Source organism: Schistosoma haematobium, chromosome 6 (genome assembly GCF_000699445.3).
Source record: "Schistosoma haematobium chromosome 6, whole genome shotgun sequence".
NCBI classification, from domain to species: Eukaryota; Metazoa; Platyhelminthes; class Trematoda; order Strigeidida; family Schistosomatidae; genus Schistosoma; species Schistosoma haematobium.
Genome location: NC_067201.1, coordinates 20,253,147 through 20,266,002, shown reverse-complemented (window position 1 = coordinate 20,266,002; position 12,856 = coordinate 20,253,147). Strand labels below are relative to the sequence as shown.

General features: G+C 36.5%; 1 protein-coding gene across 1 annotated transcript in view; it reads left to right on the top strand.

The window, feature by feature from the left end:
- The window catches only part of EMC2 (ER membrane complex subunit 2), a 52,961-nt gene extending 42,684 nt beyond the window's left edge, over positions 1 to 10,277 (top strand). The window contains exons 15-17 of the mRNA XM_051217087.1: positions 1,507 to 1,617; positions 4,526 to 4,837; positions 8,710 to 10,277. Of these exons, the coding sequence (XP_051065722.1) occupies positions 1,507 to 1,617; positions 4,526 to 4,837; positions 8,710 to 9,027 (741 nt within the window). The 3' untranslated portion in view covers positions 9,028 to 10,277. The remainder of the gene's footprint in view (positions 1 to 1,506; positions 1,618 to 4,525; positions 4,838 to 8,709) is intronic.
- Positions 10,278 to 12,856: the final 2,579 nt, after the last annotated feature.

Sequence of the window (12,856 nt, the reverse complement as noted above, 5' to 3'; positions counted from 1 at the left end):
GTGAAGAGATGTAAATGTTGAGAGTTAAGGTGCTTGCCACGAGGATTAATTGTTGTTTGAGTCCCTGACAGGGTGGTACATGCGTACACCTGACGAGTTCCGATCCACCATGAGACAGCTACCCCTAATTTACAGTATTTGTTTGACTATAGTCAGTTCATGGTATAATTTGTCTGCAAATACTATGTATAAACACAATATCTAACTATTGTTACTATCGTTGTGATTTTTTGCAGTGTTCATTTACTAAGTACGGGTTCGTGCACTTGAGTTTGATTCCACACTGTCTAGTAATTTCTAAAACTATCCACCCATTTACACTGAATTGGTTGGGGCAGGATCAGAACTTTTAAATTACTGATTGAAGGCTGAAAATCAAACTAAAGTCATTTGGTTTAGAATTTAGATTCTTATTACCTTACTATCAGTGAAAATTGTAGGGTAGAACGTATTGCTAGTTATGCGTTCACTATGTTAAATTGTAGGTTACTACTTTTACTTCCAGTTTTCAACTGACTCAGTGGATTCAGACTTTGATAGGGATTAGTTTCAAGTGATTTCTACTATTTGTAGTCGGTAATGAAATCCGATTCTTCGGATTGTTTTTTGATCAGAATATATCTTGGATATTTTTACATTATTCACTTCTGTGGTTAGTACTACCTGTTATTTGGTGGCAATAAATGTATTTCACTGAGATCATGAACCAATCGATCTTAGACCACCATTGAAAACCTGAGAGTACTGGATGGCCGTTTAGTTCTAGTATGGGACTCTTCAGCAGTTCGTACACAGAACTTGAACTCCGGTCTCACGCGCGAACGCCTAACCTCTAGACCACTGAGCCGGGATCCGACAATTTTAATACCGAACTTCAATCAATACGCGATATTGCGCGACCATCTTTCGGAACAATGTGCATCGCATACAGTTGACAGGTCTCTTACTGGAATGCTTATTACTGACTTCGTAGATGCTTCCTATAACTCTAGATGTCTTCTACAACTCTACAAAGCGCGGAGTATGAGTACGGTGGGTTAAAGCTCAGGACATTTGCTTTTTGTTCTCTCAATTTCATAAGCAACGGTAATGCCGCGAAAAGGCAGTGAGTAGAACTTGTGTGGCAGTGGTTGTATACATGTGGCCATATGGGAACATTTTCATAAGGAGATATGTCTCTCCCCACTCTCGGCCGTACCAGGGCATATGGGGGCTTAAGATATACGAGATAGAAAATGTATTTAACTGTTATGTTTTGAACTGGAAGCAAAAAATAGAACTGTTCATTATTAATTCTGTTATTTATGTCAAATTACCCTATTTCTGTTCATCTTGTTGTGTTAATAACGTATGGAAACTTGAACCAATGCATATTTATATGTGCCTCGTCCTACATTGTAGCTGACTAACTGACTGTATAATACCTAATACATTAAACTAAATCAAAGTTAATTTTGAACATGTTCATTTTGTATATTTGATTTCTTTTTTTCATTACCTCTTCAGATTAAATACACTGAAGGTGGAACAGAAAATTTAGAATTAGCCAGAGCTTATTATAGTCAAGCTTGTCTATTGTGCCCTAATAACCTTCGTAGTTTATACGGACTTCTACTTGTAAGTCAATAGTTTTTCTTATTCGATGTATTGACTTTTTCGATTTTTGCATTTTTTTTATTCAACGCCATGTACTGTTGTGTTTATTTCGGTCAGATCGACACCAGATCAACTCATTTATACAAAGGAAGAAACTAAATACTACATAAGAAGCTTTATTGCTAATAGTCGAACTAATCCAGTCTGGAACGTGTGAGTGGAACCTTTGACTAGGTGAATAGTTCAATCATTCACCATTAACCGCCCATCTACAATGTCACATTGATACAGCATGCGATCTATCTAGCCTCATTTGATATATCATTTATTTAGAAGAAAAAGCCTAGTATAATCGTACAATCGATTTATAATACTATAAATGTAATTCGTTTATCACATAATACACAAAAGCAATCACGGTGAGAAATAAAGCTAAAAAAATGGCTAGTCAACATCCACTCTTACCCATCATAGAAACAAATCTTTGTAACTAGGCAAATCTATTAGTTTAATCATGTTCAGTTTATGTTATTTCATTAGTGTTACATTTTCAGTACTAGTAGTTCTGAAGGTTGTTCCAGACATCTGTGTATGGTTTCTATTTTTAATTTTAACAATAGCTAACCAGTCATAAAATCCCAATGAAACGTATAAGGATAACCATCCTTTTTCGATGTTCAATAAAAATGTGATATCTAGCATTGCTGAACATTTTCCCGTTGATTTGGTCTATCAGTATTGTATATAAAACTGTAATTTTCACTTCAGGCTCCACTTTAATTATCTAAAGGTACCTACCTACATATGTCTCCTGTAAACACATCACCACTGTAGTGTATTTCAACTTTCCAGATAAAGAATGCAAATCAACTGAAAATTAGATTTTGAAATGATACTCTCAATAAAAATTATGCTCTGAAATTCACCACTAATTGATTAAATGAAGTAAAATGTTCCTTAGAATGATTTTTACTGGGTATGTTTATAACTGCACATGTAATTCCCTCTAAAGTGATTGTACAAAACGCCTGACTTCTATTATAAATCTCCGGTTACGTTCTATATCTTGACTTCATTTTAATTAATAATTTGCTTTCATTGCATAGTCTTATAGTGATCACTGTCTTTTCTTTATGTTACGTCCGGATTTTCCTTAAAAGAATCTACTTATGACTGTTAAAATATTTAAATATACATTGTGTTCTGGATTATGGCCAATACCATGCGGAATAGATAGACAATTATAGTTTTCATGCCTCATTTGTTGACCGCTTCACTTATCTTGGAAGTCTCATCACTCCTGATGAGTTAGTGACTGACGAGATGTCGGCACGAATTTAAAAAGTTCCCTTCGATTTTGCCAACATGCATCACTTGTATCATAGACGAGATATCCATTTCCAAACTAAATGACAAGTTTGCTGTGCAACAGTTCTCTCCGTTCTACTCTGTACATGTGAAATGTAACCCTTAAAAACGGAGGGTATCTTTTGATTATTAGTATTCGATCATAGATATTTTGAATGATTGGTCGTGTATTTCGGGACTGCGGATAGAGCAATTCTGAGGTTAGATTCAGAGTACTAGATAAATATGACAAAATGGATTGACTAGGTAGTAAATGTTTATCGACTGAAGTGTGGTTGGGATGTATATTTCCATGCCCCTATCTACCGACTATTTCGACTATTGGTGTTGTCTGGTGTAATAGGAGTAGCTTAGAAAAAGGCTAGACTCATCCAAACTAAGACATGAAGTCAATCCATGAAGACTGACTTTGAGACTGAGCGATGGGTTCAGCGTGATTGTTGTAACCAATGGCTCAAAATGGTGCAGATGGATTCACTCTTGATCTTCTTTCACATTTTAAGCTTTGTAAAGTCTTCATAAATTTACTATTTTTTATTTCATTTATATTTACTTCTCGAATCGTATCTTCGATGCCTAATCTTTTCTATCATTGCTAGTAGTGTTACTACCTCTATCATTGTGGGATTTGCGTTAAAAATTCCATCTTTCTGTGACAATAGAGTCTTGGAACTTGACTGAATACAAATATATGCCATGTCCTATATTGCCTCCGACTGACTGATTGTCTAACTGTTCATTGAAAAGTAACTCAAAAATATTTAAGTTTCCATTTGAATATAAGTTCAATTCTGTATGCTACAGGTACACTTTGTCGACAAATCCTCACAATGACCAGACTTATATTATGCTTATACATGTGTCCATGTGAGAGCATTTCGAAAGGGAGAGGTGACTCTCCCCACTCTCGGCCGTACCAGGGCATTTAGGGGCTAGATATTATACTCATTAGTTAATTCATTTGATCTATCTATCTAGGGTGTATGTATTTTTACATCTTGGATCCAAACAGTAAATCAGTATAATTTCTTCTTCATTGAACAGATAGCAACCTACTTCTCATGTATGTCAGCAGTACATTTGTATCATTTCTGTAACAATGTTTTCAGCAACCCTGGAATTTAGACTGTGTAGCCTATTTTGTCATTTCACGTTTTGCTAGAATTTTGTACACAGACAAAATTTTTCCCAAACTCAATTTATGATCAACTATCCAGGCACAAGGGACCACTCGTATTCAGTATTTTCATAAACACGATGGGTTGATGGGCGTCCTCATCTTAAGTTTAGCTTGCTATGATCACGACTCCTAATGAATTGTTAAATCTGCCTTAAAAGATCTGTTTTCTCAGTGCATTATCTCCACAACACAACTCTCATTCTTTTGTGCGTTCCCTCGAATTTTCTATGCATTCAGCAGTCATGTATGTATTGATAGTCCTTGACACATAGATGTAGTCAAACAAAAGAACGTGTTCTATTTTTGTGTGTGGCTTTTTCCTGTTCACCTCGATTTTCAACATTTTTCCAACCATTTTTATTTCTTTATCTTCGCTTTTAGACATGCTCCGCTTTAGATAATCATATATCAAAATCAATTAAGATGCTACCGTTAACAACAGAGAATAAACTACACAATGGACCATCTGTTGGAAACACTTATTCAAGTCTTATTGATGATAATCTTGGCATCAATGTCAATCATCATAATAACCAGAGTAGTCGATTAAATATAAATCAAGTATCACCTAAACAACAACAAGTCAATAGTTTAAATACTGTATCACCAGTTCAGGCATCATCACTGTCCAGTACAGATAAAAATCGACAGTTAGCTAAATGGGCAGCTGAACAAATCCGTTTAATCTATATGGTATGTATACTGCAATATTAAATGTAAATTGTACCATGATAATTCATATTTTTATTGATATGTTAATCTGTTTTATCCAATATCCCTAAATGTCTTCAGAGAAAAAGTTTTGAGATTGATAACTCAGAGGTTTAATAAGATCACCAGTTCAACCCAACTCTGGAACCACATGGATTTTCCTGTAGTGGTACATGAGCCATATTTATTGTAAGCGGGCTTATGATAGTGCGTTGCCACTTTAGTAGGTAGAGTGGAATTCACAATATGAACTTATTGGTTAAAATTTGACTTAGTTCATTTCATGACATTGAACTTCAAATGTCCCAACTACACGGTCACAGTGACGTTTTCAAATGATCATCATTTTTTTATATGAACTATTACTAGTTATCCGTTTCCCTTGGGATTGTATTGAACAGTTACGTGAGACATTGCTTAGGATTTCGTAGTACTGTGACATAAACTTAAATGTGGCATTAGTGCCTGAAGTCACTCATTTCTAGTCTTAGCCATGTTGGTAGTTGCAGACTGCTTGGTTGGGGTCCGCGTGACTATCGTAGCCAATAGTTGGAGACTGTTGGTGACATGGCTCAGAATCGATCACAATGGTGTAGGTGTATACACTGTCTCTCTTCCCTTAAACTATGATACTAAAAATGTTTGATATCTTTCTTTCTACGAACTAATTCTTTCTCCCTGTATCATATTCTTACATAAAGTCTTTCTTTTATATATTACACCATTGAGTTAACTGCTTCTATGAATCTGATGTTCGTCTTGCTGTGCTAATGAGGTGTGGCAACTTGGACCGATGCATATGTATGCCTGGTCCTACGTTATAGCGGTCCGACTGAGTATTGTGACATATTTACGGCATTTTTAATAATTGATTTTTCAGAATTGGCGTTGTTAAAGTTTTTTAATCTCAATTGATGAACTTTTCAACTCTAGTAGAGCAATTGACTCAATTTGCAATTATAAAAAAGCAGTGAAACAACTCTTGCCAGGCGATGTTTTACACTTTACAGTCTAATTACCCACTACTACATAATAAGCTGATTGATATACTTCATGTTTTCAAGGAGAGAGTATTCACAAAGTTCTTCAGCATACTTTTTAATGATAACCATTTCCACATTAGCCTCTCGGTCAACGGAGTCGAATGTTGCCCCAAAGTCAAGAAATACAACTGTTTTAGATGTTGATAATTATGGCAATGTTCAAAAACCTGACGGAAGTGATTATTTGGTCAATACACATACATTCAGTTCTTGAACGTCCCTGATTTCCTCGAGTTCACTCTTCATGAGTTAGGTTAGTATTTTAGACACTCAGTCAAACTGACTCATCTGTGGTAATCGTTAGAAGTTTTCAGTCCTTTCTTATAAACTGGGATAGTCAGGAATCAAGACCAAGGTCATCGGTGTTAAGCCATCACGATCTTCTGTGTATTGGCTAAAGTATTTGTTATGACTTTAAGTTGAGTCGATTTTTACCCTGTGCTAATTGTTGTGTCCTTGACTGGAAAATTAGAGAGCAGCGTACTTATCGATTGATTACAGTGACACGTAAACACGAACAGACGGCCTAGAGTCTCGATTGGTCTCGCTTCCCTGTCTAGCCCAGTCAGTTGAGTCCAGAACACAAGCCACAGCCTCGGAGATATGAATCATTATATTTCAAACATACTTTGTTTATATACCAATCAAGCATACCACATCGTACCATAAAAATAGAAAACAACATTTTGTACAATATTCAACAAGTGAACAGATATCGACCAATAGGAAATGTCCATCTAAAGTCCAAGGACACCATTGGACTTAACATGATAATTATTGGTCTATTCATCCCTTTTAATTTCTTAGATTGAAAGTGTATCACCGTTTCATCTTTTTCGAATATAGTCTTATTAACATTTGTGTCGTTATTGCCTATTTTCTTAATAAGTCAGAATAGTTGTCTTGTGTTATGTATCGCCTCTGTCTTTCTCATTCCTTTTGCTATCACTGCCATACACAGGTCACGGTCATTAGGTAGACTTTTTATCAGTTCACATTGTCGTCACTCTTTATTATTCTTCAAGCCTTACTGGATGAGTTATCAAGCATCTATCAACTCAGTAAATGCTACCAAATTTCACTGATCTTTCTTAACCTTTTTGTTTAATTCAGTGATAAAAAAAAAATTACTGTACCTACAGCTGTTTGGATCTCGTATTGACTTGTTGATCAGCTGAAGACATCATGCGCCTGTCTCTGTATAACATCTCAAGGTCAAATGGTAGATGAGAGATGATCAACAAGGAATCATATTGGATGAAGTCAATTGTACACTCAGTCAAAGTTTTAGCTTATACACCTTTGCCTTCGTTCGAGGAAGAGTTGTGTATATTCATATGATTTTTGTAGTCATTATTCAGTTTACTAATACTAGGCACTTTAGTCGATTACTTACTTACTTACGCCTGTTACTCCCAATGGAGCATAGGCCGCTGACCAGCATTCTCCAACCCACTCTGTCCTGGGCCTTCTTTTCTAGTCCCATCCAATTCTTGTTCATTTTTCTCATGTCTATTTCCATTTCTCGGCGCAATGTGTTCTTTGGTCTTCCTCTTTTCCTTTGACCTTGAGGGTTCCATGTGAGGGCTTGTCTTGTGGCGCAGTTGGGTGCTTTCCTCAATGTGTGTCCTATCCACTTCCAGCGCTTCTTCCTGATTTCTTCCTCCGCTGGGATCTGGTTTGTTCTGTCTCACAGTACGTTGTTGCTGACAGTGTCCGGCCAATGGATCTGAAGTATTTTGCGTAGACAATTGTTAATAAACACCTGTATCTTCCGGATAATGGCTTTCGTAGTTCTCCAGGTTTCTGCCCCATACAGTAGAACTGTCTTGACATTTGTATTGAAAATCCTGACCTTGGTGTTGGTTGACAGTTGCTTTGAGCTCCAGATGTTCCTCAGTTGTAAATATGCTGCTCTTGCTTCGCCGATCCGCGCCTTCACATCTGCATCAGATCCACCCTGTTCATCAATGATGCTGCCCAGATATGTAAAGGTTTTTACATCTTCCAAATCTTCTCCGTCAATTGTGATTGGATTGGTGCATTCTGTGTTGTATCAGAGGATCCTGCTTTTCCCTTTGTGTATATTGAGACCTACTGCTGCTGAGGCTGCTGCTACACTGTTCGTCTTCTCCTGCATTTGTTGTTGCGTTTGGGATAGAAGGGCCAGATCATCTGCGAAGTCTAGATCGTTCAACTTCATCTTAGATGTCCATTGTATCCCGCGCTTCCCTTCAGACGTTGACGTCTTCATGATCCAGTCGATCACCAGGAGAAAGAGAAAGGGTGAGAGTAAGCAACCTTGCCTAACACCGGTCTTCACTTCGAACGACTTTGTCAACTGTCCTCCATGCACAATTACGCAGTGTAATCCATCATATGAGTTCTGTATGATATTGACTATCTTCTGAGGCACGCCGTAGTGTCGAAGAAGTTTCCATAGTGTTGTTCTGTCCACGCTATCAAATGCTGTCTCGTAGTCAATGAAGTTGATGTAGAGTGATGAATTCCATTTAATTGATTGTTCCACAATGATCTGTAGAGTTGCGATTTGGTCTGTACACGATCTATCCTTACGGAATCCTGCCTGTTGGTCACGAAGTTGGGCGTCTACTCAGTCCTTCATCCTGTTTACTTTAGTCGATTGTCAAGAACAAATTCAGTTGTCCAAGCCAATGCAGATACATATGGCACAATGAATGAACATTAAAAATGTTAACATCATAATCTAACCTCAGTTTACACCACATCTTTCAATTATGTGGTTAATATTCTTTAATTTTTAAAACATTTTATTTCATTTTATTTCAGTCTGCCAATACAACTCGTGGTGGTTCATCATCGTCTTCCGCAACTTGTATCAAATCTACTAAATGTTTCAAGCAACAGTCTACCAAAAAGCATACTGGACATATTAGTAATCACAAAGATAATCATACTACTAGTAGTAGTTGTTGTAGTAGTAGTAGTAGTAATACTAACAATCCAAACGATGTTACAAGTTTTGAGGATACTGTCACTGTTGATAATACTAATAATCCTATTGATATGCGTGTACATAATGATCATAGTGATGATGTTGAAGATGATAGTTGTCATCGAATTGTTTGTGATAAAAAGACCAAATAAACATATCGACAAATAGTTATTCATCATTTGATATGACAACGATCTCTTTATCTCTTACTATTATTGTAATACATGAATTACTATTCAATGAAGAATTTAATTGAAAACGAATCTTTCAACAGTTTCCCTGTTTGTGTCAGTTCCTTTGAAATAGCAAGACATTTAAAACAATTGTGACCTTTGTGTATAACCTTTGTTCCTCATGTATTTGTATTGATTTATGTTTTTCTTTCCTACCCTCCGTCCCTCCCTCTGCTTCTATTTGCTTATCCCTCTCTCTATTTACATCACTCGTTGTAGTATTTAAGAAAAAAAGAATACATACAAACATTCCATCTAGTAGGCTTGAAATTGAGTAAATAGGTGGGTCCACTTCTTAATCGAATTGTTTTTTAAACCATTTTGTCATCGATCTATGTTTCTTTTCTTTCTTTTTTTTCCTTACTGTAGTAATTCTTAGACTGTACTTAATATTTCTACTTTGTAAAGTTTGATCGACTTTAAAAGGAATACAAAATGAATTGTTTCTCAATGTTATCTAGGTTGCTATCTTTCTAGATTCCCCAAATGCTGTGATACAACCGAGAGTGGGGAGAGTTAGCTTCCCCTCTCGAAATGCTACGCGTATATAGTCAGTGATAGGGAATTCCTACTCACTCCTTTCTTGCGGCGGGAGTGTTGTTTACGAAATTCAGACGATGAGGAGCGAATGCTCGGCGCTTTAATCGTATTGGTGGATATGGATGATCTTTTAGCATTCTGATTCAAACTTTTTCAAGGAGATATAATTAGATGTCCTTGATAAAATCAGATAATTTGATAGATAATATGAATTAAATATGTCAACGCATACATAAAATAACGACAAGTAAACAAAAATAAATGTTTGTGTTATTATGGTGATCAAGTTGATTGTTCATGCTACGTTTGAAGCGATTACGAGTTCACCTAGTCTGCGAATGGAACAAAGACTCTGTGACCAAACACCAATAAGCTAGCCAGCACCGCTAACTAGAGAGAGAAGTTTAAGTTCGAAACGAGGAAGTATATTCCGTAAGCAGACAGAAGCACGAGCAATAACAATAGGTACAAATCAAACGTATATATATAGCATTAAATTGTCCTTGGGAAACGTTACAAAATAACCTACTAAAAGATACAACGAACTATAATAGCGTTTAAGATTCTCCCAAGTGGGAAATACAACATGAAGGTGAAAATGAGCGCTTTTGGTACGAAAACAAAGTAATTCAAATTTTCAAAATAAAAAATTACAAAATAAGGGTATTTACCAAGTGAATTCTGGGGATCTAACATCCCCAACAGTTCATCATATATTCAAGTTAAACTAACTGATTAGAACTAGTTGAGATAATCGTTGTTGTTCTCATAATAAGCGATAGATTAACTACAATAAAATATAAAGAGAAGTTCAAGTTTGCTTGTTAATTATTAGTTGCCGTACGATAGCTAATTGTATTTCATCTCTCTTATTAATACTGTTTGGATTTTCCCCAAATGCTCTGGTACGACCGGGTGTGGGGAGAGTCACTTCTCCCTCTTGAAATGCTCTCACATAGCCTCTGCCAGGGAAGTCCTACTCACTTTCTTCTCGTGGCGGAGGTATTGTTTACTAAATTGAGAGGACGAAAAGAGAATGTCCGACTCTTTAACCGGGTTGGTGGACATAGAGAATCCACCTAGGGGAGTTGGAAAACCCTGATTCCAAACCAATAGTGCACATGAGCTCCAGTATCCTGCGAGAACAAATGGAGTATGAGCCAGTCGTTGGTCACCGGCTACCATGAGACTGCATCTCCTTACGATGCTCCACTGCTTTGTGGATCAGACCATATCGAAGGTTCGGGGAGTGGCTCCCTAAGAAAACCACTTTTTTCAGTTTGGGCACCCGGTTAGTATCACAGCCCTTACACATATCGAGTGAGATTTGTGTGGCGCATATGTATTTGGTGCCTCCTTGTACCAATATCTATGCGTTAAAATAAGTAAATAAGAGCTTCAGCTGTTAGTCTCTGTAGTTTTACGAACTAAAATCTTTCGGTAGTATTTCCCACGTTCACATTCGGGATATATTAGCTGTTATATAATCATTACATTTGCTTTCAACTAAACAGTCCAGAAATGGTGGTTTGTGGTCTACAGATTTTATCTTTTTAGTGAATTTCATGTTTCCGGACATACTGTTGACGTTTTTAAAGCTGACATATTTCTTTGAAAATTAAATACTACTGACGTACATTACAGTAATACACAGCTACATTATGGTATTACTGGATTCATATGTTTCTCTGACAATATTAAATATGTAATCAATCCATTACTGTTGTAATACATTTTAGTCTCTCATTACCTTATACACATGACTCACTTCAAGTGAATTCATTCGCAAACGATATTAGCTTACGCCTCATTGAAAGTACAATCACCTTGTTACGATATTTATATGAAAAAGTGCATTAAAGCTAGAAAACGTGGACATAAAAATAACAAAGATAACAAGTAAAACGCAAATCACACTATTCTGGGTTAATATTACTAGTATTTAGTCATAAAAACTCCGCCTGAGGCTACTGCCGATCCCAAGTCTGGATAAAGAAGGAGGGTTGGGCATGAGGTTAGCGACCCCATCCCGTAGAAAACCAACTCGCTAAAAAAAACGCTAACCAGTTTTGTAAAGGCTTGACGTGATCACAAACAGATTATTAAGGCCGTTAGTAATAGATGCAGCGCACGAACTCATAAAATCTATATTATTTAGGCCAAATGACAAAACAACAAACAAACAAACCAAACATCATCTACAAAAAAATTCCGATGACTGAGTACTGCATAAGACAAAGCTGTCGCCCTGTTATTTACCACGTGACAAGACATGACTTATATGACTTTAGCATCGTGCCAATGCAATGACGCGTTAACCAATACGGGCAGCCTAGAGTCAACTATGAGTATTTATTAGTTCTTCATGCCTTCCCCTGCCCGATGAGTCCAGAACAGAATCTTAGCCTCCGTTGTATGAATCATGTATTTCAGACATACGCAGTACATATACAAGTCAGACATCATCATGCCATAAAATAAGAAGTAACATGTATACAAGATCAAGCTAGAAGTGTTAGTGATTATGAGAGACTGTAACTGATAGGTTGAGAATAACTTAATAGTAAATCGTATAATGGTAGCCAATAGGTTAAATGAAAGCTTATAAATGCATAACAACCATTGATATGACTTCAACTGATGAAATGTCGAAGTATTGGACAGAGGAAACATATAGAATGTTAGACAACGTTTTTGGAATCAGATACTCTAGTAATGCACCAATCAATAGATTCATAAAATCTGACCCAGTAGATCAACTAATCAGGAAAAAGAGTAAGTAATTCTAAGGTCAGAGATCAGGTCAGAAGTGAAAACGGTCTAAACAAACATACGAACAACTATCTCACACCAATAGACAACAACCAACCAAATTCTAGGTCAAATGAACAAGCAGCTAGTCGATAGGGGAGAAATCCTAGTAGCTCATCGAAATATGTGCTGATGTTGTTGAGGTTGGCAATCAACGCTTCAGGATCAAATCATCAATATCAGAGGATAAACACTAACTACTTTCAAAATTGAGTATTGGGTAGATTATTCATAATAATAAGTCAATAATGCGTTTGTAAAATACCAAATTGAGAAGAAAATCGAATTTCTGGTATTTCGCAACTTAGTGTGAAGTTACTAATACATGATAATAACTTTCTCTAATTCAGTGGTTGAATTCATGAGTCAATTGAAGGTAGATCACGAATGGAAAGCT